Source organism: Scyliorhinus torazame, chromosome 3 (assembly GCF_047496885.1).
Source record: "Scyliorhinus torazame isolate Kashiwa2021f chromosome 3, sScyTor2.1, whole genome shotgun sequence".
Taxonomy (NCBI): Eukaryota; Metazoa; Chordata; class Chondrichthyes; order Carcharhiniformes; family Scyliorhinidae; genus Scyliorhinus; species Scyliorhinus torazame.
Window position 1 is genome coordinate 79,131,522 of NC_092709.1, and position 27,919 is coordinate 79,159,440.

Genomic DNA, 27,919 nt, shown 5'->3' on the forward strand with positions numbered 1-27,919 from the left:
ACCTTCTAAGTCAGGTACAAGGCAAGTCGTGACAGAGTTCAGCGCAATCTGATGCACTTCCCTTTCTTTGATTACTTCAACTCTGCTAACCTGTAACAGGCCACCAAATCAATCCATTCATTAACATACCACCATGATAATGTGCGTGGTGTGTATTGACCAGAGGTATTATAGCCCAATGTCTTCATCCTGTTCTGGCCGTTCATAAAGAAATTATAATTAGATGGTCGTGCTATTTTAATAGCGGCAGAGTTATTTGCGACCAGCCGCCGCCTTATGTGTTATCTGTGCGGTGCTTGTTATTCTACATGGGACAGAAATAACTTCCATCAATTCCGGATTCACAGACGTTCCATATTTTATCAATCTGTCAGGAAGAGGTTTACGTTCAAGTAAAGTTAAATTGTTGGCTGCTCGGAAGATTTACATGAATTTTCACTAGTCCACGGTGCATCCCAATTAGCGCCGTTAAAGGAGAAGACAGTAGTGCAATTAGGGAGACTGGGCTGGAGCATAGCGCGGCACATACACACAACACAGATCAAAAGTTACCAACGTGGTGACACATACATCTGCTTAGACCTGTCAAATACAAACGAATATAAAGTTCCACTTGTATGTTAGAAGACAGGACACTGATAGCTTCCAGCTCCATCTCTGTCAGAAGATGCAGGTTCTGAGTAGTTGATATGGTAATTAAGAATTTCGTGAGACGCTCGGGTCACCTCGTCCCTCAGAGAGTCCTATCAGAAATCCTTTCCAAGTCTCCTTTGCGTCGCCAAAGATGACAACACAGCAAATCGATAACTCCTTCAAATGAAAGGGTTTGATCGCTACCCCTCGAGGCTACACATCTCACATCCCCAGCCTTTTCTGAAGTTGGCGGATTCCTCTGCACTTTCTCCCTGAGAAAGAGACGCTTCTGGATCCTCCTGATGAAGGTAAATCCTCAATTAACAGAAAATGCACATTATATGCTGTCCTCCAGAGTCCTCTCTTTTTTTTAATTTTACAATTTGGCGCCAGGCCAATAATGCTGAGCATCCTTGTAAGGTGTAAAAAAAAAGGTGCTGGGGACTAAACAGATCAATGTGTAATTACTCTAGTTTAAAACATAAATGAATTGTGCTGTATACGGATGTACTTGACAGGCTCGGGTTTCCGTTGTGTAAACGGAGGGCGTTCCGGAAGAATAATTTTGAACCTGAGCTTTATTATCCTGCTTGAAATGATTTACTACAAGCCGGCAGCAACTGTGTGTATCGGAAGGAACCTTTCTTTCGCGCGCGAATTCTGCACCGAGGTGACTCAAAAGCACCGTTTAGATAGGGGTGCTGCAGAAGTCGGGGCTTGAGGTGCGATGATTTATTCTGACGCCTTAAACATTTTTTTTCGCGACGTTATGGCAGTGTTGCTCACAATGATTATTCCGTTGGGTTTTAATGGAATTCGCTTCAGAAGTTGAAATGTCCATCAATGTAAAACCGTGAGATCCATGAAAATGCACGCGGCTTTAGCTTCAGTACGGACGCTAATCCGAGAAAGTTGCCATTTTCCGCGATTTGTGCTTAGCAGACACTGAGGCGGCTCTTAGTTAACATAACATATCCATAAATATAAGCGTCTTTAACTCTGGGGTGGCGGGGGCTGGCCGGACGAGCGGTGTAAGGGGGTTACTATAAGTAGCTCAAATGAACAACCCTAGTGGTTCAGCAATATTTCCAGTTGTATGCAGAATGAAGATCTTTTATATTAGCTAGTTCTTGTTTTGTACATCTAGGGAAGAGAGAGCAGTACACATGTTGAAAAGGGTAAGGTAAAGCACCACTATTTTAGTGCCCCTAATTATGTTAGGATGTCTAGCTTTTCCAGAAATCCCCTATTCCTCCAGCGGCCTGTCTAATGTTTTATCCCCTGGTGATTAAAGGCATTAATTAGTTGTTTAATAGGGGTATGACTAAAAATGTAAAAAAAGGATTAAGACAGCGAAACGTATGTAGAGCTCCTTCGACACACTCGAGATCCCAATGAGAAGCATTCTGTATCTTATGTTTTCCTGTGGTACATTTGCATTTTACAACAGATGCTCACTTAAGCTGCACCGGCGAATCGAATTAAACACGTATGGCAGAATGGCGGGATAGCTGGTCAGTGGGAAAGCTCGAGAAAAAAAGATTACGGAGACTCTATGGCCGTTGTACATCTCGATTTAACTCGGCAGTTGTAATTAATCTAATTGATTGAAAGGACTTATTTTTTGTCCTTTTTGGCTGAATCGAAAACGCTTCAAAAGTGCCTGCCACTCACATTTTGTTCCTTTTCGAAGCATTTTAAGCATCCTCGCTGTCAATAGAACGACCTGCATTACATCTGTGCATTTCCCGGAGAGAGGCGAGAACATGGTGCAATTTTCTTTTGCACTAAAACCATGTGGGAAGACATCCATCTAAACCCCTGGCAGAATTCGTTCTTCAGACAAACCGTGAAAACTAAGTGTGTGCCCCCCCCCCCCCCCTCCCCCGCTTCCCTGTGTAATGTACAGGCGAGTTACGACAGTCCACGCGCAGGTTTGAACATTTGTAGCAACTGAATCCTGAATAAAGTAAATATTCTGCCCATCACCGCTGAGGTGTTGGGAGAAAATTGTACCTGGCCAATTGCTTCCTTCGCCCAGCATCCTGATGTTGGGTTTGACAATCATTTCTATTTACTGCCCAACTAATGCACAGCACCCGTGGTTTTAAAAAAAACTCAACGTGGCAGGCGAACCTTTCCAACAGTCATAGATAGTTATCGGCCTTCCCAAAAGAACATGCACTCGAATTCATCACAAGTTAGGTGTATTTCACGTCGTATCAATATAACGGTAAACATGGGCTCCGTTACACATTTTTATTTTAAATTGCAATATATAAAGCAAATCCCGCTGCCGTAAATAGTTGACAGTACTATGCGGGGCAGGAAGCAAGTTGCAAGTCAATTGCGGCTCTTGTTTTGTTTGTAAACATTATACCATGATGTGTGTCACCTTAGATTCAGTTATTATCAATTGATACTCTTGGAAACTTCCCTCTACGGCACTTTTGCACTAAAAATAACTCTAAGGTCCAAAGGAGTTTGCAGGTATGCTTTAAGTGGCCCATGTATTTACAGCAGAATAGATAATTTGCCCAGATTGTTTGTTCTTTGCGCCTTTCTTTAAAAGTTGAATCTGATGGGAGTGGAATCAAAGCAGCTTGCTCTTTGGGGGTTTGTGGGGGGGGGGGGGGGGGGGGTAGGGGAGGGGCGTTAGATCTGAATTCCCTAAGACTCGGTCCCTCTATGAAAAGAGCTCCCCTTTCTCCCTCCTGTCTCCCTCTCTCTCCCTGTGATATACTGGAATCTTTCCTGACGTCACGTCTTTCTAAAATAGACAGAGAAACAGATCCTAAAGAATCTAGAGAGAAAGGAAAGGGGGAGAGAGAGAGGGAGAGAGAGAAACAGAAGGAGATCAAGCGGAAACGTTAGTTCATTTCATTTTGTATAATCTTTCAACTTGCACCCGCCGTCCTTAGGACTGTTACAAAACCAACGAGAACCACACACACACGCATTAAAAAAAACTCGGCTTCTGTCTGGTAAGTCGAGTCGTCTTTTTTTTTTAGGTGTGAGATAATGCAAGTGGGAGAATTCGTTCCACCTTCCCAGAGCCCCGAGTGTGTGTGATTTGTAACCGCGGTCACCATTTTCCTGCGCTTTGCATTTCCACAGTGGCACTGATTCGTTCTCCGGGTTGAGTTGCGCTGTGGACCCCCTGCCTCAAGTCCTGGAGGGAGGACGGCGAGAGTGCCGTTTTAACTAAAGATGCGCTTTTCTTTCAGCTCCTACCCCGTCCCCCAGTGGCAGTTGTCGGTAAGTTTCAGCAACTCCCCTTGGCCTGGCTGCTCTCCTCGATCATTCGGTTTGTTTAAATCTGGGGAAACTGCATCAGCGCCGCCCTGACCCCTCCGCAGGCCAGCAAGCAGCAGCTACTGGAGAGCAGCTTTAGGGTCACGGTGCACAGGCCGCCTGCTTATCTCTTGATTTTTCGTGGCCAAGTGTAAGGTGGGCCTGGTTATTTCAAAAGTAACTGCACAGAACTTCGGCCGACTTCGAAGGCGGCTTCGTGTTACTGCTTTGGTGGTAAAGAAAGGTAACTTTGCAAGGTGCATTCTGCTTGCTTCTGGGTGATGTCCGCGGGAAATGTGCGTCCGGAACATCAAATGTTTGTTTTAAACTGCAATGCCCAGCAGGTTGACCAGTCCATAAATGACGTGCGAGCATTCTGAATCATTGCAGTATCATTTTGCCCTTGTATTTTTAATTTTGTTTTAATCGAGGGTAACCATCGCTCTCACCTAATTTCAGTTTTATCTTTTGAACCTGACACATCCTTTATTGGAATGAAACGCAAAACAAAATTGGATTGAAATGTTATTGGCAAACCGCACCTGCACACAACAGCACAGCGAGTTCATTATTCGCCATGAAGCCAAGTATCAGGACAAGGAGGGGTGTGTATTTTTCATCCGCAAATATGAAAACAAAACGGAAAATTTCAGCAGAAAGGCCAGCTTGACTTCGCACACTGGAGTTTAGATTGAAATAGTGCGCGGGGATAATCATATCTGTACAGTTAATGCAAGAGGACAATGTTGAAGGTTCATGTAATGTGGAGGATTAGACTTTTTGGCCATTCTGGGTATTTGTTTTGAACAAATTTGACCCGTAAGGTGCGCGTTTTGCAATTATTAACGAAGGAGAGGTAGGTGTTAATGCATTAGTGGTTCTGAAGTCTCGACTTTAGTGTATTATTCACTGGACATCAGGAAAGAAAATGAGACGTAACAATTCTTCTGGTCCGCATACAATAACATTTGAAGTAATGCGATTGTTTTAAGTAGTTGGAAAGCATATGTACATTGTTACATTTTAACCTGCCACTTACAATGGGAGCTACAATAAGTGAGCGTCGTATCATATACATCTCAACGGTCTTTAGGACTTTTATCAAATTGTGTTTCGTGTCCACTATAGTTTGTGCAGTCACGGGCGATTTAGTCAGTCTCTCCGGCACAAAGTGACGCTGCCATTATTAACGTCGAATTTAAACTTGTTGGAAATTTTTTTTTTAAATAATTGCGTGGAAATACCGAGAATCTTACGGAAAATCTGTCGGAAGACGATCATTTTTGGTGCTCCTGCCTGAATGATTGGCAAATTCTTCATGCTTTGCAACGTAGCAAAGCCAGCACTGTTGCAAGGGAGATAGTTTAGTTCCAGATAGATTTGAAAAGCAGCGAAAAAAAAAACCATTACCATGATGATGACATGCAAATTTTTTTTTTAAATTATCATAAGCAAACATTTGAAGCCTGGACTAATAAAATCCCATCTGTGTTACTTCATATCGAGTTAGTCCACCGCTCTGATAATGAATTTTGTAATATCCCACCGACAGACATCTCAATCAGACACTAATCCTGTGACTTTACTGCGGAATTACTAAATATCCAGCAGGCAAACTGTCGCACTTTGGCGCTGGTGGCCGTGCCTGCGCCGATAGTTTAGAAAACAAGAAACAGATTAAATCGTGTGAAATCGCTCGGATTTGAGATGAGGCTGATCATGGGACATCGGTTGCCAAGAACCCGCATTTCTTGCAGAAAGTGCTGTAAAATTGCTGTTCTACTTTTAAATCCGGCTGAAGGTTAAGCAAAAAAAACCCTAGCGACACAAATTCGGAATTCTCAATGAATTCTAAATTAAGATCAGTTTTTCAATCCACCTTTCCTGTACATTCGGGTAAACCCACGCTGCTGGTTTTCTCGTTTTAATGAAATGCGCATTAGAAATGTGTAAAGCAGATTGAACAAAGGACGCTATGTATTTATAACTTGATGTTTTGTGAATTCAAGTAACTGCATTCGTTACAAACTGGCCGCTGATAAAATAGAGGTTGCAAAGGCTACAGTACGAATTGTCTATTATGGGTTTCTGTTTATAGTTCTGAACGTCGGTTATTAGGTTCCACTTTTTTAAACCGAGATAATCCCTTTCCACATCATGGCGTTACCTATTTCATTTTGCTGTAATTATAAGTAAAGTAGCAACATTTGCCTCCATGTTTAACGGTGTTACTTTGGCCCTGATAGTTAATCTTGTGCAATTCTCTCCAGATAAACAATTGACTGGCGGTGTTATGGATTCCAACTGCCGTAAGCATTGCGTCGAATTATGTGAGTATACGTTTCTCTATTTTTTTGCTTAAAACAACCTGCAATGTAAAACCGCTTCATACTTTTGTCGAAACTTGACCCTATGTATAACTGATACAGAGGGAAGCTGAATTAGACGTAATTGATTCCACTGGAGCTCATTTCTCCTTGATACACCGTCCACCACTGACATCCACAGAGGGCATTTTCACTTTGTCTTTGACCGGTTAAAATTATATCCGGAAGCAAGTTTCAGCTCTGAGCAATGAGGCTCAGTTCCCCGAAGCGACAACAAATAACGATGGACATCCCAACAGTGTTTCATGGAAGCCAAACAAAAAATGTTGCTGCAAATGTAAAATTATAGATTTTAATAAGTAACAAATGTATAATTTTGCATTAAAGGCCGAGAAGATGTTTTAAAATGTATAGCCATTATAGTTGTGAGATTCTCCAGGCACCAAGATACTGAGGAGTTTTTGTGGGTGACGCTTGTTGATGATGTCATGGCTGACATTAATTAAGTAGGCAGCAAAGGAGAGAGCTGGAGCTCCATGTACCATAAGGAACGTTTAATTAACTCCCGCATTGGGAAGTGAATACACAGACATGTCTGGGTTTTTTTGTAACCTTGAAAATTCAGCGCTTATGCGGCAAAATGGGCCAGTGCAACTCCTTCAGCACTCCAAAAGGAAGGACCGAAAATCATACAGGCACGCCAGGCTGCAGTTCATCCCATATGAAAAAAGGGGGAATGCTACTTTTCAATCAAACGTGTTGCCACTTTCTTTGCATAGCCCCATAAGAATAATCCGACACAAAAACTCTTGCCTCAACATTGAAACGCCCAGACAGAAAGCATGTCAAAAGTAAAGGCTGTAGTTTAAAAGCACAAGTCTCTAAATCTTGTCAGTGCACTTTCCTATTCTTCCATACCCAAAACGTTGGCTACAATCTGATTTATGTAATAACCTTCCTGCTAGTATTGAACGTGTATTTTGCGAGGCCTGCCTGACGGTACTCTAGCCGATTTCTGATAGATTTCAGGATGTAAAAGATGAATGTCTGAGAAGGAAAATTGGCGAGAGCCAACGAACCATCTAAACTCGGGAAAGCAGACAATCGGAAGGCCTGACAGAACTTCCTATTGCATTTTATTTATGTGTCTCTCATGTGAGCTTCTTTTCTATATGTTTCCCTCTCAGCCTCGCAGCCCTCTGCTGTGGAGTATTTGTTTACGAAGGACGCAGACATTCGAAAATCTGAATTAAGTTCTGCGACGGAAGCTGGAAACAGTCGAAAAGACAGCAAATTACTGAGGCATCACCTCGATTCGCATGGTAGGCAAAATAAAATCGTCCCCTGTATATTAACATCTCCGAATAAGAAGTCTTGAAATATTAACGTGATCAGGTGGAAATGATAATGATATGCGTAACGATCATTCATTACATTAAACCTTACAACAGAATTCCACAACATCTTCTTAGAAAACTGAAAGAAACCTTTAAGAATTACAACGGATACCTAAAATTTGTGTTAGAGCGGCCTCTACTGTACAAAATGGGCAATTGTATCGATCCTGAAGGGGTTCTGCTTGCCATGTGAACCCGGCTATTCTATATCTCCTACTAGCAACACACTACATTCAATTTTAAATCAAAGCCATTGAGATCAAGTATTTTTCCTACATTCACCTGGATAATTTATATTTGACTAAACAGTAGGTCCATTCACAAAACAACAGGATAATACAATATTGATGCGTATTTATCTATTTGGTTCTACCGTCTTTGTTTTTCTTTTCAAAATAAATTCCTGTATAATTTGCCTACTTTAAACGGTGAAAATTATCTGTACGCATGCAATTTCTGATATTTTCAAGAAGTACACATCTATATGAGTACAAACCAATTATGCTATTTTGAAAAAGACTTTACCTTCGCGAATCCCATATTTTGAAGCAAAGCGCTCGGCTGAAGAAAATTCGTCGACTTTGCAAGCGCCTTTTCTGTCCCATAAAAAGGCTTTCTTCACATCGCGTTAGTAATTCTTGATGTGCTATCGTTTTCTTGTTGTGCATGCTAGGTGCGGCAATTGACATCTTGTAATTTACAAAAGTAGGTTCAAATTGGTTATCTTTTACGTTTAATGTACAAAGATATGCAAGTAAGTCATTTGCTTCGCTCGAATCCATGATTTGAATTGAAAGTATCCGTTGTGTTCAGAACGATGTGTTTATATTAGCAACTGCAGGGGGTATAATCTACATTTTTCTATCAATTTGGCCCGAACATACCAGATTATATTCTGTTTTCTGTTTGTAACTTGGCCCTTCACCAGATTGCGTATCTATAGACGTGTTGGAAATGCAGCAGGTTCTCTCATTTCCACATATGTATGAAATTACAGGCAAACAATCTTAAAGTAAAACTGAACAAAAATAAAACAATTTGCTGCAATAGTTTACGGCATCCATTTCAACTCCTGATCTCGTGTGCGTGTGTTTTAATGTTATCTGTGCTTCCAGATCGACCATTTACAAACGTTTATTTTGAAGGCTTTATATATTCCACGGTATATTTAATTGTGTATATGTGTGCACAGATGTGTTGTGTGTCCAAATGTTTTAGTCAACACTGTTCCATTGTACGCCAGTATGTTTTACATGTTAGCACTTCATGTAGTTTAAATACTTACACAGAAAAATGGCACAAGGGTTTATGATCAAATTTACCCTTACAATTCAGCCAGTCCGACACCGTTTAAATTGTCAGATGACATTGAGGAGATTAAGTAATGTCGGAAACCCATATGTTACAAACTGCAGCATTTATTACCTGCAGGTCCCGTAATTCTAAATGTAAAATAAAATTCGACGTTTCTTTAATAACAAATAACAATTCTTTAATGACAAATAAGTGTATGAATTGCGAACAATTTCAAAATACGTCGTTTTTCCTGACGATACAATCATGTTACAGTACCTCTGCCACTCTTTAAATTGGCTGTTCTTTCACTCTGGTAATCCATTAATCTGTAGTAGCAGTTTGTGTACTATGGTGCATAAAATGTTATTGTGAGAGTCTTTTAACTAGAATTTTGGACGCATGTTTCAGGTGAAGAGTGAGGCGGTGTTTTTACTATAGAAGCGCGTTATTGTACTGCTAATCCTTGCTGTGTGTGTAAATGGAGAGAGGGTGCCATGGAGACGGAAAAAGAACTAGAAATTAGTCAAATATCAAGAAAAGAAAGTTTATTTCCCTTTAAGGTCTGTTTACTGTCTATCTGTTTTGTACAGTCTGTGTAATATATGCAGCAGTTGTTAGATTGACTCAAGGGAAAACTAAATGTATAATGAAAGCTTATTCGTGAGTAGGAATATACTAATGGAACAATTTGATATCTTCTTAATCCTTTGTAAAAAGCTTTGTCGTCTTCCTAATATTGACTGAATGGGTAATTAATGGCTCTTCATCTTGGAGAATACTCAGTAATCCAACATAGGAAAAAGACAACAAACCCAAGGTATAAGACAACAAAACAAGCACAAATCTACCCAAACAGCACCAATTCATCCACTTAACAGACTACAAGTTCTGGAAGTAATCTTCTAATGTATATGTGCAAATACAATCAAACTCAGACCATGTCACAATGCTACAAACATTCTAATTCGATACCTAAAAGCCTTATAATAAATGTGCAATTGATGTATCAGAAGTGCATTTAAATTTAACTTTTTTTTAACCCACGGCGTGTTTGTTTCAGACCAGTTTTGTGGTCCTTGCCATGTGTCAGCGCAAATAGCTAGACATACTTAGGATTTTTTTCAATCATGTTCTGCTCATGCAATATTCAGCATTCAAATAGCCCCATCTACAACCACAGTTTCCTCTCTAAAATCTTAGAATGTGTTGTCGCCTCCCAAATTCGTGCACAGCTTTCCCAGAACTGCAACTTTAACTCCTTTCAATCAGGTTTCCACTCATGCCACCGTGCCAAAGCGACACTTATCAGAGCACCCCATGCGACCAAGACAGGGTAAACTTTCCTCCCTGTCTTTCTGAACATGCCTGCAATAGGGTTGGTCTCACCATCCTCTTCCAACACCTCTGCACTGTTGCCCAGCTGCAAGGGACTGCATTTGCTCGGTCCCATCCTTGACTATCAAGTCATAGCCAGAGACTCCGCCATTGCCGACTCTTCCTCCTGCCATGTCGCCGTTTATGAGATTTATCCTTGGTTCCCTCCTATTTGTGATTAACATGCTACTCTTCGGCAACGTCAGCCCAAAATACAGCATGTTTCCACACCCCACTACCCCACCATCACCTCTCTAGATCCCCTTCATACTCTAAATTGTCAAATTGCTTGTACTAGATGAGGAGAAAATTCCTGCAACGAAATATTGAGAGGACTGAATCCATACGTCTTTGGTTCCCGCCATAGTCTCCGTTCCTTCGCCATTGATTCCATTCATCTCCTTGACAATTGTCAGAGGCTGAACAAGACTGACTGTTCACAACCTTGATGCCATACCTGACCAACAGATGCGTTTCCCACCAGATTACTTTGCCATCACTAAGACTTTGAATCTCCAGCTCCATACCATCAGCTGACTCCACCTCTGCCTCGACTGATCCGCTGCTGAATCCCTCATTCGCGCCTCTGTTACTTCTATGCTTAATTATTCCAGCACACTCCTGGCTAGCCTCCACAGGTTACCCTCTGTGAACTTGAGTTCATCGAAAACTCTGTTACTTCCTTCCACCTATCCCTGTTCACCCTTTCATTCTGGTCACTGATCTCCATTGTCTCCTGGTTAAGTATGCCACATTTATGTAAAAAATAAATCTCATCCTTGATTTGAAATCCCCTCCATATCCATGTAACATCCACACGCATTACAATTGCCCTTCCCCAGCCCCAGGACTGAGATCTCTGTAATCCTCTCATTCTGGTCGTTTAATCACTACTTCTTTGGTGGGCAAAGCTTCAGCCGCCTAGACCCCACACTTTGTAATTTCCTCCCCAAAACTCCCCACCGCTCTGCCTCTCTTTTCTCCTTTAGGATATTCCTTATCAGCTACATTTGATCAAAACTTTGATCATTGGCCCTGACAGCTCCGTATGTGGCTGTGTCAATTTTGTTTGACAACACACATATGACGTGCTTTGCAACATCTTAATTTAGGAGAGGCACTATATAAAATATCAATTGTTTTATTGAAGTGCTGGAACTACTAAATAACCCCACAGGGAAATGCACACTTTATCGTTCAGTGCTATTATATATGTTTTCGTATTGTACACAAGTATTGCAAAGCTGCCACATCTATTTTCTTGCACAAAATAGACATGCCTGGAGACAAACGTACGTCGTTACTCCAGGTGCCAGCGTTCATTGCGAAAAGAAGATGTTACAGCTGGCATTTGATTTGGCACGCTTTCGGTTAGACATCGTGGAAAGGATGTGAGCTGGCTCCGTTTCTCGATAGAGAAGGAGGGAATGAAACAAAGTGATTCACTTCACATGGACATCTTCCAGGTGCAATCTTCAGAAATAATCATTAGATTTTCTCAAATTATATGACCCAGAAAAAAAATCAGAAAATGTTACACACTCCACAACACTGTGTAGGATACAGCGATCTCGTGCTGTCAAACACATGGTCAAGTGCAGAATCTACTCTTTGATGCGGAGCACAATGATGTTCAATAGACCACATAGCTAATTATCTCACGCGCACTGACACACAACATAAAACATATATCGTTGTTCTGACTCAGTTATGCGATTGGAAATAGAATTTTAGTGCGTGCTGATATATCTTCAAAACGTAATGCGTTCGGCCATAACATATTAAGCTCCCTATTATTGTAATGCCTGAATTACAAATTTTAAAGACATGGTCCCATTTTAGATATATTTTGCCTGGCTGTTTGGAGACACGCATTTTAAAATGAAAATTCTCTGGTGTTAACTTCTTACCCGCCGAAAATTAATAAGATTGTTTTGTCAGCTGACAGTCTTTTTAAATATTATTTCACCAGGGAAATCAAAGCTTCGGCTCAGATTATAGGTCGGTATTTTTTGGATTTATGTGACTTACGGTAACCATGGCAACTAATGCTGAATGTTAGCTCCCCAATTCTCTGCCACAAAAACGCGCAGACCTTTAATCAAACAAACGGGTCGAGCTTTTACTGTCCATCCTAGTAGCACATGCCAAATCCAAGGGCTGACGATGAGGGGGAGCAGGTAAACAGCGAGCCAGGTTGCAAACAAATCACTGTGGTAACAGTTTTGTGGGGACAATAGTAGCCCTCACCACCTTCCGCGCCCTCCGTTTCCTATTGTATTCTTTACCAAGGGAACCCCGCAACCCATCCGTCTGCCCTTGGGAGTGGACACCGATCCTTTTTGTTTAAGAAAAGGAAGTTTGAAACTGACACAAATCCTAACTGTCCTTGACAAATAAGAGAGACTTCTGATCGAAGTTGAAAGTACTTGATTTCCTTCAGGCAATAGGGCTTGACCCAGGAAATGAACGCATAAGTCTGAAATGGGTTAAGGCGCTGCAGTTAGTGCCGTGAACCTGTTGGGCACACAAACTAACATTTCACTGGCAGGTATGTTCCTGGAGGAGACCCACGTTTGGATCGGACTGGGGCTGGATTAAGCACGCCTTTTAGGATTCACGAATTTCGACACAGTGCAATCTTCAGTCGAGGCTAAGTGCAAGAATCTTACAAGTTGATGTGCATTTAAACCCCTGGACGGGATGCTTGGGTGCTTTGAAGTGGTTTAAATTGAGCATTTGGGAGGTTCAATGGGTTCCTGTAGTACTATGAAGCGTTTCCTGTTTTCAATGTGCCAATGCGAGTGGTATGTCTGAAATACAGATACTGGTTTTGGGAGTTCAGTTTTACACCAGAGCCAGTATGACTCCACGGATGTTATGGTGAATAGATTGCACCCATTTCCAATCATGACCCAGCACCTCACACACGCCATCTCAAGATTTCAATGTCAATATGCTGATTTATTTTGTTCAAGAACTATCTCTTGAAATGTATCTATTCAGGCCGAACCTGCTGACAGTATCGTCAACGTTTACTTGTAAGATTAAGGCACGCGTATTTTAAATATCCAAATTCTATCCCTAAATATAACGGTAGTTGTACATCAGCCGAAATGACCCAGTGAAAGTGCATAATTGATAGAAAATTGTCATGCTTTCAGTTTAACTGTTTTAAAGGCGGCAAATAATTTAATTGATTACTGCGATTGAGCGGACTGGCCTGAAAGTCCTCTTTTACTGGTCCGATGTGGTGATTGGCGCTGATGCATTCAAAATAATTAGGAAAGATGTAAATCTCCCAAGTTCACGAAGTCGCAATCAAATGATATAGGCAATTCCATTAGAATGAGTATCCCTTCATGATATAGCAGTAAACTGAAATCGCCTTTGCAGTTCAAAGCAAAGAAAGTTGGACACAATACTTGCGGTTTTAGATCTCCCTCCTCGCTTCAAATGTGGAATAAAAATAAGAATTGGCCAACAGCCGCCGATGGCTTATCAATAACCACCACAAACTTCCGAAAATTTGCATTAAGTTTGATCTCCTTCATTGCTCCGCTCTCAAGATCAAGCTTGATTTTATTATTAATTTTAACAGTCACTTGAAGTCAAGGAGGTAATGATAATCCGATCTTAAATCCCTAGCCAGGTTGTGCTGCTTGTAGAAAGGTTCTCGGCCCGAGGACTGGTTAATTTCTTTCCAGGTTACATTCCGCACCCAAGAAAGGAAATGTTTACTTTACGTCAGTACTTTATGATCATTTGGGAATTAATAGAAATTCAATAAGAAAACTGTCAGAACCCGTTTAAAGCCTATTTAAAAGACTTAAGCAAATTAGAGTCTTATCAGATTAAAATCCACTACAAATTTAAGGACGCACTCTCCATCATAACTCGCGCGGTGCTGCGGGGAAGAATCTTTGCCAAGTCTCAGGGATCTTTAAAAACAGCTAACGAACAGAATACCGATTAATGATAAACTTTCAGACAGGAAAGGAATCCAAATATTTATTGCAGATCTGTTTTATATGTGTGTGTGTTTTATGCAGCTTTGGCGGAATGGTAAACACCAAGATTTGAGATACTGAGACCGGCAAGTGTCAGAAGCCCCATGTCAGGCCAAATCCTCCCTTATTCGCCTCGTCACCAGGATTCACGAGTCAGGTTAATCAGGCAAAGAGCTCTCCGACTTTAGATCTTTGCAGCAAACCTGCTTGGCTTATTGAATCAAACTCGGCTGAAAAGTTACCATTAATCTAAAGCTACCACCAAATCTAAGATGACGCCTTCATATGTGTTTTGCACCCCCCCCCCCCCCGCCCCACATCAAATTTAAAATTATTTAAACAACCAGCATTGTTGGCATCCAAAAATGTTTTTTTTTTGACTGGAGAATTGAAATCAAGGATGTTTAAAATGACCAGGCTGCAAGATATGTTTAAATGTCTCACAGTGCAAGCAAAACAAACACACATTTTACATTCTTTTTCTGGTGGTAATAAAGCCTAACTATTGTGTCTTAAACGTATACCATAATAAGGAGACATTATTTATTTGAAGAATTCGGCGCGTTCACTCGCGGAAGAATGATTCCACGTTGTTCACTTTCTTTAAGTCTATTGTAAATGTTATTTGAACAGTAAAGATGGCAAACTGGAAATTAAATAGCATGCTGGAGACCTGAAATGCAAACTCAAAATGCTGCCAACACATCACAAGCGGCTCAGCTCCGGAATGAGATATTCCATCAAGGGTGAAACCAGAAACGTTAACCTATCTTTGTCCTTCAGATACTAACCAACCTGCTGTGTATTTCCGAAATCCTTATAAACAGTACCTAACCATTTAATCTTACTCGTTACACACTAAATCGCGCTAGTTATGGAGAAGAATGAGATTACTTAAAGCTCTCAACCTTTGAATTAATATTGCCCTTGTATGATAACCCATGCGTGGAATCAACCTTGCAATTTCAATGCAAACTGCGAAAATGCAATAATCTGAATTGTAGACATATATATTTCGTTTCTCTTTGCTTTAGCGAATGACTGCTAGTATTGCTTTGCAATGAAGATATAATGATGTAATGCAGATCGGTGAATTAAGAAATGATTGCAATTGCAGCTGTAAAACAGACAGTTGTCTTATTAATAATGTCAATATTAATAACATATCAAGAAAATGCCTAAATATTATGTCTGTCTTCGAAGGAAGAAGCAAATGATTACAACATTCCAACGAGATGTGTATTTTCCAAATTAGTGACATCTCAAGACTTTTAAAAAATCTTTATTGATGTTACCATTCTACGTTGTACCAAACATTTGAGTACAAATCGATTCATTGGCAACTTACTCAAGCAATAATAGGGTAGTCGGAAAGGATATCTTCCCATCTGAATGCTGTTTTATTCAATCAAGTTCTTTGAAAGTGCGATGGCCATCAAGAGGAGTGAATGAGTTTACTGTGTGCTTGGCATTGGGCAATGATTAAGGAGTGGGGCAAATAGTCTCATTTGTACCCAACATTATTTTTTCCAAAAAGCACTGATCGATCTAGCATACGAAGAGAAATAAGCAATATTTGGGTTTAGTGCATGGAGCCATGGGAAATTGCCAACGACTGGTATTATTAGGCTGGGGGTTGAGGTTATTTTCCACAACCAAGAAATGGTAAAAGTGGCATTGAAGAGAGTAGTTGTGTGAACTAATAGCAGCCTAAACAAGAAGCTGCACGCGGTTTAAGTGAGACTGAGAATGTGTATTATGTGGGGGTGATAAATCATTGATGCTGCTCTTTACCCTGCTCCCTCTCTCTCTCCCTCCTCACTGAGGGAACGGGCAGCTCTCCAGGTGCATTCTGGGCCCTTCCCACCCCGGCGCCCCCGCGCGCCCGTGGCGTCACAGTCGCAGAGGGAGGGCGGGCGCCGTCTTCGCCTCACTTATTGGTTGAGTGACGCGAGGGAGTTCGGCGGGAGTCCCGCCCCCCGGCTCCGCTGACGGGCCGGGAGGCCGCGTCACTCAGCTTGAGTGACAGCGGGGAGGCGGAGGCTGGCCGGGAGGAGGAACAGTGGAGGTAATCAGAGGCGGCGCCGCTCTTAAAGCCACTGGTGGACAGGGAGCGCGCGTTTGCGGCAGGAGCAGCGGCAGCCCGGGGATCCTTATCTGCAGTTACCTATCCCCTGTCACTCGGACACACACAATACACAGTGTCAGCCCGGAATCACGCATTCATTGTAACCCCACTGCTTCTTCTCCTCTGGCACACTTTCATTCCTGCATGGGTTCCAATGAAGACAGCAGCCCGAAAGCGCAATTTAAAGAAGAGCTGTGCAACTATCTATTGAATGTTTGGCGCACGACAGTTCCTGGATCACCACACCCCTAGATCATTACATCCCTCCTTTGGACTTTCTTTTTAAGTGTAAGGTGGGCTGCAAGGAAATTTAATCCTCTTTGGAAACGTCGTCCGGTTGCTTGTATTTGTTTATAGATGAACAGTGCAAAAGATCCGTTGACTTTGGACCACCCTAGAAACAACGGCAGCGGTAATAAATTGGTGCGGGATCAGGCAGCATTAGCCATGGCTTCGGGTTTGCAACCAGTGCGAACAAGCGAGCCCAAGCAACGGCTCGAGGTTCACACTTTATCGGACACCTCGAGCCCTGACACGGGAGGTAAGGCCTTTTGCATCCACATAACACCGCATCGATTTCACTACAGTCGAAAATAGTGCCACTTCTTTATTTTATGGCCGAAATTTATTGCGTCTCAGGACAAAAATGCAATGCGTTTTGGCATCAGCAATCATTTTATTAGTCATTTCGTACGAGATGATATATTCAGCGCTGCACATGCTCTGTCTACAAATTGCACCGTTTCTGATTTATATCTCTATGGACGCGTGCAATTAAGTTTTATATGAAATATTGTTTCATATAAATACTAGTAGGGTTATCAAATATTCATTTATTTATTACAGTCTAAAATGGGGTTGTTGGTACTTTAATCATTATTGGCAAAGAAAGGTGTACATTTGCCAATTGAGTAGCTTGTTTGAAATTTATAGACGAAGAAAACATGCTATTGGCTTGGCAGGGACGGTAATATATTATACATATATATGTTTCTTTGTCAGAGTAAGTGCTAGACACCTCTGAAAATATACAAATTAAATATGTAAAGGAATGCGGAAAAATATACTTATGTCGTTTAAAGGTGACACAAGGCATTTAAGTTAATCACTTAATCGTGAGGTGTTACAATTTGAACCCGTAATATCACTGTCCCCTGTACTCAAAAGACACCTTTGAGATGTGCAAAATATGGTTCGTTGTTTCTAGTTGGACGTACCTTTCTCAGGTGTGTGTGCTCACGATTTGTTCAACACCCAAGTAAACCAATTGGGAAATCATTGCTCATTTTTGTCCCCAGAAAAAGAAAAAAATCTGCAAAGCAAAAACGATGACTCGAATACAGACGACCCGTCGAAGAAAAAGAGACAAAGGCGCCAGAGAACCCATTTCACCAGTCAACAGCTACAAGAACTGGAGGCAACTTTCCAGAGAAATCGCTACCCAGACATGTCGACAAGGGAAGAGATTGCAGTTTGGACCAATTTAACTGAAGCTAGAGTTCGGGTAGGTTCACCTAGAATGTTGCCTTTTTACATTTCCTCGCCCATTGGCAAAAAGCTTCTGTACTCATAATTTTGTACCGTCGGTAATTTTTGAAGATGAACTGAATCAAACAGTAACAGTAGATGTTGCCAGGTTATAATCATGGATGCATTTCTGAGCATTGACAACTTTCTTTGAATTATTTGCATCAGGCAGGCAAGGTAGACTCTACAATAGCTTGTCACAATCACTTGTTCCTGCTGCCTTTTGGTATCCATTAAACAGGGAGATCAGCAAAATCTGAAGCATATTTTATAATATTGCCCAATATAATGTAAAATTCCGCTGTAATGTTCTTTCGAAATTAAAGTGCCATATTTATTTCACACTGGAATACGGTGCCAGCTTGCTAAACACCGTTTAACACTGGTTTGTCAATGTAGAACACCAGTTGTGTAAACAATGCCGTGTAACAGGCCATTGTGATGTTTGTCTGAGTTCACATCCCAATACACAAATGTCGCTGCGTGCTTAGTCTCGCTGCCTGAATGTGGATTCCAAGAGCTGTGAAAAAAGAGGATTTTCCTTCAGGTCGACGTGGTTCATTAGGTTTCATTTAGCCCCTCCAACAATTTTCTATTCTAAGATAGATAGATACAGACATAGATAGATAGCTAGATGGATGGGTCGTTGTTAGTTGGTATCTCAATCACATGATTCGCAGCTCTGTGGAAACACGTGAAATTCGTGTGGTGCGGGATTTTTAGTAACGAAGTCACACTGGTATTCCTGTATGTGTGACTGCCAAACAGGTAACGTATCGCGCAATCCATGGGTTATCTGGTTATAGCATGGAAAATGCAAGCAAGCTATAGGCATGTTTGTAAATGTCAATTTCCAATACACTATCCAAACGCGCGCTGCTTTTATTTCTTGGAAAAGCACACCCCACAGAAGGGTAATGTGTTTTCCATTAGGCTTGTGTTTCCGAACGCATTAATGCATCCTTCAACACATAGCGAATGGAATCTTACTTATTACTTTCACACTGCGTTATCTGTCCTTACTGTGCTGTGTCTGAATTATTAATTCACTATTGCCTTCCAGGTGACAAACAATGTGAGAAGCAGCAGGCCTCCAGATCACAGCATTCACAATCGATTAGGTCGCAACCACAGTTTCGACATATTCGTGGAATTTTTTCAGTTATCCATATTTTGGATTCACATGTGTCACGCTGTTCAGTTTACTTCTCATTCCGGGTTCACACACGGAAACGGCGCCAACAATAAATCAGACTAAAGGACCATTTTTGTAAAAAAAAAGGAATGATCATGATTTCGCCTCCTTTAGCGATGCATTGTGCTTCCCATATGTCGATAAATCTCTCGGTTATATTAATGCTTCTTAATAAAACATCTGAAGCATATGTTAAGTGAAGCTGTTGTTGAAGAACTTAATTTTAAAGTAGCTGATTTATTTATTGGACGATTAAATGTCCCATAAAAATTAATTATGTTTTTTATACCATTCGTTAAGTTTGCCATTTAAAGGTCCAATGGGTTGGTTGTGTATATTTGTGATAAACATCCCTTACCTATTTCCACATCCCTTACACCAAATGTTTGGGACTCTCAGTGATTGAAAAATCACAAATCTACCTGACTGATTTATTGGCTCCCAGAAGGACAGGCTGATACTTGCTGGAGTTAAATTCGAATTGGACCCGTCTCATGTGCGCTTTATCTGCTGTGTTTGAAATGCACAGATGGGTGGGATGTGTGCTGATGAATCTTCCGCTCCCCCCCCCCCCCCCCCCCCCCACTCGTTCTGTTGCATGTTTCTGATAACAAGATTGTTGCTTTTCCTTCAGGTCTGGTTTAAAAACCGCAGAGCCAAGTGGAGGAAGCGGGAGCGCAATCAGCAAGCGGAGCTTTGCAAAAGCGGCTTTGGGCCTCAGTTCAATGGTCTGATGCAACCCTACGACGACATGTACCCGGGCTATTCCTACAACAACTGGGCAGCCAAAGGCTTGACATCGGCTTCGCTCTCCACCAAAAGCTTCCCTTTCTTCAACTCCATGAATGTGAACCCTCTGTCCTCTCAAGCGATGTTCTCCTCTCCCAATTCCATCTCCTCCATGAGCATGTCATCCAGCATGGTCCCCTCTGCAGTGACCGGGGTTCCAGGCTCCGGCCTCAACGGTCTCAATAACTTGAACAACCTGAGCAACCCGTCTCTAAACTCCGGCGTCCCATCTGCAACCTGCCCCTATGCTCCGCCAACCCCACCGTACGTCTACAGAGACACTTGCAACTCAAGCCTGGCCAGCCTTAGACTCAAAGCCAAGCAGCATTCAAGTTTTGGGTACGCCAGTGTTCAGAATCCAGCGTCCAACTTGAGTGCCTGCCAGTATGCTGTAGACAGGCCTGTGTGAAAGATAAGACGACACTTCTTAGACTGATGAACTCCAAGAAATAATTTAAAATATAATGAGCACTACAGACGAAATCACTGAACTTGTGTAGCTAAACCCCCACAGAACCGACTTTCTAATTTAAAGGCGCGCAGGCGCAATTTCCTCCCTTGACACCCAGTTTGCAAATATTTTTCATCAGATACAGGGACGTTTGATGGTTACAAGAAATACGCTGATTATTTGACTGGATAACACCTTTATTAATACTATATAAGCTTGTTATTTTTAAGTTCAGCATTGTGATAATAAAAGACATGTTTGGCGGAACGGATGTGTATATATCGAGATGTCAAATTAATTTTATAAAAGCAATTGTTAGTAATATCACGCCAGTGTTTTTGAAGTTACATCAAAAAATAAAGCATGTCACGCGGAAGCTTGAAGGATTATTTCCGCTTAAAAGCGAGGGAATGTATATACTAACTGCAACACTTGTATGTTTCTAACACTGTCTATTATTAATTATTATTATTAAAAGTCTGTGTGGATATCAGTTTTAAGACTAGTACCTCTGGTTGTAAGATTCAGTGATGTTGTCGAAAAAAAAAACATTCATGTACAACTTATCCTGTGTGTAAAATTGGACACGGCATTAACGCGTTTCTTTTGCAAGTCAAACTTGTGCACAACTGGGACGAAAAATATACCGTGAAATCATTTTGTCTAACTGGATCGTTTTTGTATCGAAGTGTTTAATCCACAGAAGTACAATTCCTCCAAATAAATGTGCACCGACCTAACAGATACGGTCATCCAACGACCCCCTCCACTCCACAAAGTTCGACACACAAAAAAATCCTTCTTTAACATTGTAACACGCTCATCACTAACAACCGCTCTATCCATCTCATTACCACCTCTGTCTGGAGAGTTCGATTGCCTCAAAGTCGATTGCAAGTATATTGCTGAGTTCCAGGAACCCGGGCCCATATTTGCTTTAGCAAGCAAAACAACCGGCAGAAAATCAGGTTGCCCGGCCAATCTGCTGCCGGAAAATATTCTAAGATTTAACGCACCATTGAGCAAATGAAACAAATCAATATTTTGTCGCCGGTGTAAATTGATGGCGAAAGGAGATGCTCAGCGAGGGGAGGCTGGTTTGATTAAAACAATAATGTCAGAATATTGCTCAAAGCTACGTCCAGTCTGAACCCCAAATACTTGCTAATCATCAAGGTTATTTTTTTTACAAGGTAAGCGATGTGTGCAGATCATAACTAATATCAGGTTCCCTCTGGTTTGTAACAGATTTTGGAGGTTAAAATACTTTTTTAATACAGAATCACAGGTTCAAAGGTCGTATTACATTTCAGACGACTTTATTAGGCTTATGTTACCTTATTAAAGGTCAGGCAGTTTGTGTTTGGTTATTAATAATGTTGATCCAGCATTCTCATGTGTGGGGCCTGTTTGCACATTAAATCATACAGGATTATGTCGTGTAGAGTGCATAGTGAGAGTGCAAATGAAGATAAATTATACAGCAGTTTACCAGCCGCATGGTCTGATTCGGGTGGTGGGTGGTATGAGGCTGCTATACGAAACATAAAAAGAAAATGCGACGGTTTTTTTTTGCCAAATAAAGATTAGAGATGTAGAGCGGGAAATGAAGTGTTTTTCTTGACCGACTCCTTCAGAGCATGCAATGTTCTGGAAAAATCAAGACAAGTTTCGAAAGTGAAAAGCTTCCTTTCGAATGCTGCACTGCAACAGCAACTTCCCATAGGTAGACAGACCTGTGAACTTTATGACACCACTTAAGACTGAGATCAAAGATTATTTTAACGTTTTATGAAAGATTGTATATTGACTCTCAAAAGCGCCATGACATTAATTGGAGACAAGACAAAGGGGGCGAGATGAGAACACGTTCCAGTTTACTCAGCACTGACGCAGACAGGTTTGTGGATTGGGAGATCTTTGCCATGCAAACCCCTGGGGAAGACTATGCAACGCTAATTTACTGAAGTGCTCTCCGCCCCCCTCCCCCCCAAAAAAATGAACGTGCCCTTTTATGAGGTGCCTTCAGACATAGAGCAAAGTATCGAGGTTCAGGAGGATTGAAGGCTCATTTACCTCAGCTTCGGGCACATATTAAGTACATTAGATCTGTATAATCGAAGACCAGACTAAAATGGCAGTCAGCTTTAAACTACTCGGTTCAAACCCTAAATCTTCAAAATCTGTGAGGAGAGTTCAGAAGGAAAAATGACCAAACTTGGCCTCGACTGGAGGGATGGGAGGCTAAATAAAAATGGATTCGGATATAAATCAACGAGATGGATCGAATAGAAGTTCGAAGAGGAAGGTGGAAAGCTTTCGAATATTGTTTCTATTTTTGGCGCCACGTTGCCCTGCCAGTTCGTGGAAGAGAGAAACGTGCGGGCGTTCGAGTCGAATGGAGCTCGGCTGTGGGACGTTTGACTTTTTAAGGCTGTGGTGTAAGTAAATTCAATTACGCTTCCCAAATTATATTTATCGCCAGCGATTTGGACGGTTTCCTGAATGCCCGGGTTAATTCGGACAGCTTTCTGATCGGACTGGCTGTACTTGCGCGGGTCAGGAGCGAAACTAGTAATAAAAAGGCAGTTGAAATATGTCGGGGAGGGGAGCAGCACCTTCCTTTCTATGAACGCTAACAATGTGGGCAATTTTCTTGTTTATTCTGAAGTAAATGACCAGCGTACCGACTACCTCGGTCTATATAATCTCGAAAGGGATTGATTAAAAAAAAAATCACAGAACAAAAATAAATCGACGTCTCATTAACACACGCTTTCAAATCGATCGCCTTCATTTTTTTCTCTCTAAACTGTAGGCGAAACTACAAATGGCTGTCTTTTCCAATCACTATTGCACTTATCTCGTTTACCTCTGGGTGGAATTAATACCCATTGGGTACGTTTCAAACTGGAAGAATGCAGGCATTAGCGTTAGATTCTGTTTAACTTTTCTTTCTGCTGGTATCCCATGTATTTGATCAAATCTGCAGCACACACGACTCCGCCATTCTCTCTCTGCTTGGCTGTGGTGTCTCTCCCCCAGCCTGGAGGTGACTGAAGGGCGAGGTGGAAAGGCCACTCTCCACTGAACATCTCAGTGGGGGGAACGAACAATGGTGTCTGTCTGGCTTTGGGGGGACCCAATCCACATCCCAATCCACATCGAGCTGATGTGTGTTTTCAGTCCAGTCTGCTTAACACACCACCGCCAATCTGCTGCCTGCAGCACTAAGCAAACAGCACTCGGCGAGTTTACAGACAAAAGTAAGTGTCTTCCTTCTGGATTCTTTTGTTTTCAATCCGAGGTATTGGCTATTTTAAAACTATTTTCAATGGAGTGAGGAAAGTCGCAGGTTTGGGGTTTTGATTCCGCTTAAGATGGTTTCGGTTAAGGATTTAGGTCTGTCCTCACATTGCAGCTCTTCCACCTGTAGGGAAAGGATTCTGGAATAGTAGCAATATGATTTCCCCTCCAAATTAGTCTTTGTGGAGACTGACAGGGTCAGGTTTTTTGGTTGCCTGTTTGTTGATTCCAGACCATTGCAATAGTTCATTTCTACAAATGACAGCATACCGCTGCGCCAATGGAAACCTCCTTTCTCTGCCTTATGTTGCATTTTGGTGGAAATGTCGAACGAGAAACTGTGCACTGCTTTGTATTATTGAACCTTGCAGAACGGGGGTAGATGACTGGTTATGGCAGGCTGGCCACCTCGCCAACTCGCTCGAGGGGGGTAACCTTTAATATTGCGACCAAGGAGCAAATTCATTCCTTTGAAATGGGCCTCCGAGGGAGCAAATTGGAAAATCTACACCACCAACCCGCTCATATGGATTCTGCTAATGGAATAAAGCATGAAAAATATTCATGAGTGTGGTTCCACTCCCATTCCCGATCTTTCACTGAATAAATAAGGGTTGGGGGGGGGGGGGTCCCACATTTACCAAAAATGTCAACTTTGTTCTGGGCTCGAAGTTGAGCCAGTGACGCCCACCCCACGCCCAAAGCATTCACAAATTTGATTCAATTAGGAAAATGTGATTGCAGAGATTACATTTTTATGATGTTCTTCCTGTAATTGTTAGGCAGCGGCACCAGTGCTAACCCATTTTTCTCCTAAAATGGTCTACACCCGGGCCAGATGGGGAAATGCGCGTCAGGAAAGCGTCGCCGATTTGCAAAGTTTCTTTTCCTCTCGCCTATTCGATTTGACTTCTGGACAGAGGGCGGGTGAGAATGATCATTGAAACCTCAGCAGCTCCGCCTGAACACACTGTGAGCACAAGCAACAATCCTTAACACACATCTGAACAGATACCCTCGTGATCTACACCAGATCGTTGTCCCCTTAGGGGCTGCTTCGCCTGGCTTCTTTACACTTATTAACTGTGTTTTCGAACTGACTGGAAGAAGACACGTTGAGTGATCTATTTTCCTTGCTGCCCACCCGCCCTCAGCCAGGTATAACAAAGTTATTCACGGCCTCTCGTTTACTTGAACTTTAAATGTTTTTTTTGTGTGTGTTTCTGAGAGGGAACTTAACCCTCCCTTTTGTCGACTCGGGGGGAAAAAATCTTACATTTTGGCTTGTTTGATTTTCCTGCCATTTCAGATGGCGAAAGAGTGCTCAGTGAAAAAGTCACAGCGACAACACGTGTCACTGTTTGCTTGGGAGTTCATTTGTTTCTTTCGTATTCAATTTCACGCAGATGCGGCAGTATTCGTGTGGGGGGGGTTGCTAGCACGTGTCTTTGCCAGGGCCACCTTTACATCTTATTGGCTCCTTATAATTTAAAGGGGCCGAAGGTTAAAGTCTGCTTATTAACACTAGCCGAAGCACAGCACACTCCTTGGGGAGGGTTTCCAAAACTGCACAAAACAAGCGACAAAGTTCTCTTGCTGTGAGTGCCTGAACGTCACAGCCCCTTATTTGGGAATGCACAAACATATGCTTACCCGTTGTTTGTAGAAATAAGCGAGCGATATTCCTTTTGGTGCATCCCCTTTGTTAACACATCTGTGTGTTTGTATTGCAGGCCCACATGGAAACACACACTGAATGTTGCGGAGATACAGTAATACCCTTGATGTTATAAACTCACGGACAGCACTTGTGAAGTTTACATTAATGACTCAGCAACATAAATATTCACAGCCTTTATGCCTGCGGTGTACTTTTTTTCCGATAAATCAACTTAAAATAACACTGCTAGTATGGACGCTGAACTCTTTCGCTTTGAAATTCGATATTTGAAATGGTGTAGAAAAGTTGAAATTCGGGTTGTTGTCTTTTAAAGTACTGACTTCGCCTTATGAAATGAAAATCGCTTATTATCGCAAGTAGGCTTCAATGAAGTTACTGCGAAAAGCCCCTAGTTGCCACATTCAGGCGCCTGTTCGGGGAGGCTGGTACGGGAATTGAACCCACGTTACTGGTCTGCTTGAAAAGCCAGCGATTTAGTCCAGTGTGCTAAACCAGCCCCTTTCGATACCTGGTAGGATTGAGTAAGTATATGGCCTGGCCAAATCATGAAATGATTGAAGCTTTACAGTTTTAGTGGCGATTCTTTATTCAGATCGAACACATTTATCCCAGAAGTTCCTGCATATCAATATAAGCAGCCTGTAGCAGGAAGTGGGTGATCCACTGTAAGAGAGCAATTTTTAAAGCGGTTGAGAATCTGGTCGCAGATAAATGAAGAGCCTAGGCCTTTTTGAGTCCAGTTCATATGAAATCACAATATGTTCCGCTATTCTCGACTATAACGTGGTATCGGAGGCATTCAATCCGCATTTGCTTCTTTGCTTTTGTACAACCAACTTTGGGGCGGCCGATGCTGCTGAGAGTGATTTGACCTCCTCAATAAGCGGGTCGGTGGTTTGCAATGCAAGGGGACACTTGACTGTTTATTAGTTTTAGCTGAAAACCCAGGTCTAAACTGCAAAGTCGACGAGTGCCGCTGTTGCTTGTGGTTACAATTATAACCTTTGGAGAAACAAGTAGGGGTCGGGTTACATACGGGAGCGATGGTGGTCGAAGTCATTGAATCTCTTGAATCTGCGTCCATCTTTCCTGTGAGCCCGCCGCCCCAATCGCCTTTTAAAAACATTGCGTGAAGGTTCCCTTCTCGTCTTGTTTAATGTTTACTCAGAAATGCACTGCACCAAATCCCAGATCGGAAAATAAACTTTTTTTAAATAAAGTTCTGTGCAATTATTGCTTCTGCATACGACTACTAATTATTGCATTCAGAATATATAGATGACCAACTTGCCTGAGTAGCAAATCAACAGTACACCAAATATAAAAACATGAAGAAGAAAAAGGTGACAGTTTGCAGCCGCTATGGTCTGCCGGAAGTCACTGGCAGGTTCTATCAGGAGCTAGCGAATGACCTTCTGATTGTGTCTCCAGTATGGGATGGGCGGAGTCAGACAATTGAGATGTGAGCAATCCTTCATTGTGGTTTAGTGAAAAAAGATCGTACAGGTATAAAGTTAGGAGCTGATTGAGTAACTAATACTCAGGCCTCTCTCTCATCTCAAACTGCAAGTTTGACTATTTGCACCCCACACACATTTAATTGCAGTCCAGAGGGTACAGTATATGAAGCAGTTAGCGTTGATGAAGTTACTTTATTTTTTACATGGCAAAACGCACCTGAGACATGCAGTGCACAAACAATGCACCAATCCTCAGCCACTCCTCCGATTCGCCCAATTATGAATCACAGGCCGTCACGTGGCAAAACTGGCTGGGTTTCCCGTGGAGTGCTACAGGAGTGTTCCTGTAAAATAGCATGCTCAAAGACTATAAGTTAATCACTGCAGGCAAGAATAACACATTTCAAAATTATTTCTCTCCATCCTATGTGGGGATCACAGAGGGACAGAATGGTTGTTGAGCATCATCTGAAATGTGAAGAACGAATTGTGCATTTTATTTGTTATTGTGTCAGTGAGATTGAAACTTTTTTTTCAGAGATGAGGTACAATAATATCGATGGCCACGGCAGTAAACATCGTTGCTCTTTTATAACTGCGCTTTTGGTGCAGGGTTAAATGGTCTTTCCCATAATGTATGGGGCAAATGGTTCGCGTCTGAGTGAACTCAGAACTAAATTAAAATGTCTTGCTCAAAATTGTCTGTCCGACTCTTTAATCCAGATGATATAACGGCGCATGTAAGTGAGTGCAACTTGCGAGAACTGACAGGCGTGGTAGTCCAGATGTTTGTACAATACGCGGATGTTAATAAATACCATTTCCAGATGTACAACAATAATTTTCAATTATTAAGAACCAGTTAATTTTTGAGCACAAGCGACAGCAGAAGACGATGGATTATTATCAAGACAATTCATGAGCGGCTTAACCGTAAGGGGCGTGTATCTGCCTATAGCACTGTATATGCATTGTGAGAGAACATGTCACGTTCGAGTATTCTTCTTATGAATGTTTAATGTTTTCTAATGTTGGAGTTCAGTTAGTGGAT

The 27,919-nt window shown here is 41.9% G+C and overlaps 1 protein-coding gene and 1 long non-coding RNA gene across 8 annotated transcripts; both read left to right on the forward strand.

Annotated features, from left to right (window-relative positions):
* Window positions 1–699: 699 nt before the first annotated feature.
* Window positions 700–21,078, forward strand: pitx2 (paired-like homeodomain 2). Of its 7 annotated transcripts, none has more exons than XM_072495894.1 (5): window positions 700–941; window positions 6,198–6,257; window positions 7,442–7,576; window positions 17,758–17,963; window positions 19,816–21,078. In XM_072495894.1, exons 2-5 carry the CDS (start codon window positions 6,221–6,223, stop codon window positions 20,377–20,379), a joined length of 942 nt encoding a protein of 313 aa, XP_072351995.1. In that variant the 5' UTR covers window positions 700–941; window positions 6,198–6,220; the 3' UTR covers window positions 20,380–21,078. The 7 variants fall into 7 exon arrangements, with proteins under 7 accessions (XP_072351995.1, XP_072351997.1, XP_072351994.1 ...); XM_072495896.1 differs by lacking the exon at window positions 700–941 and adding an exon at window positions 1,338–1,355; XM_072495893.1 differs by lacking the exon at window positions 700–941 and adding an exon at window positions 3,400–3,617.
* A 957-nt stretch (window positions 21,079–22,035) lies between these two features.
* On the forward strand, window positions 22,036–27,566 carry LOC140408533 (uncharacterized). Its single transcript, XR_011940128.1, has 2 exons — window positions 22,036–22,862; window positions 25,461–27,566. It is a non-coding gene; the product is annotated as an uncharacterized lncRNA (long non-coding RNA).
* The last annotated feature ends 353 nt before the right edge of the window (window positions 27,567–27,919 follow it).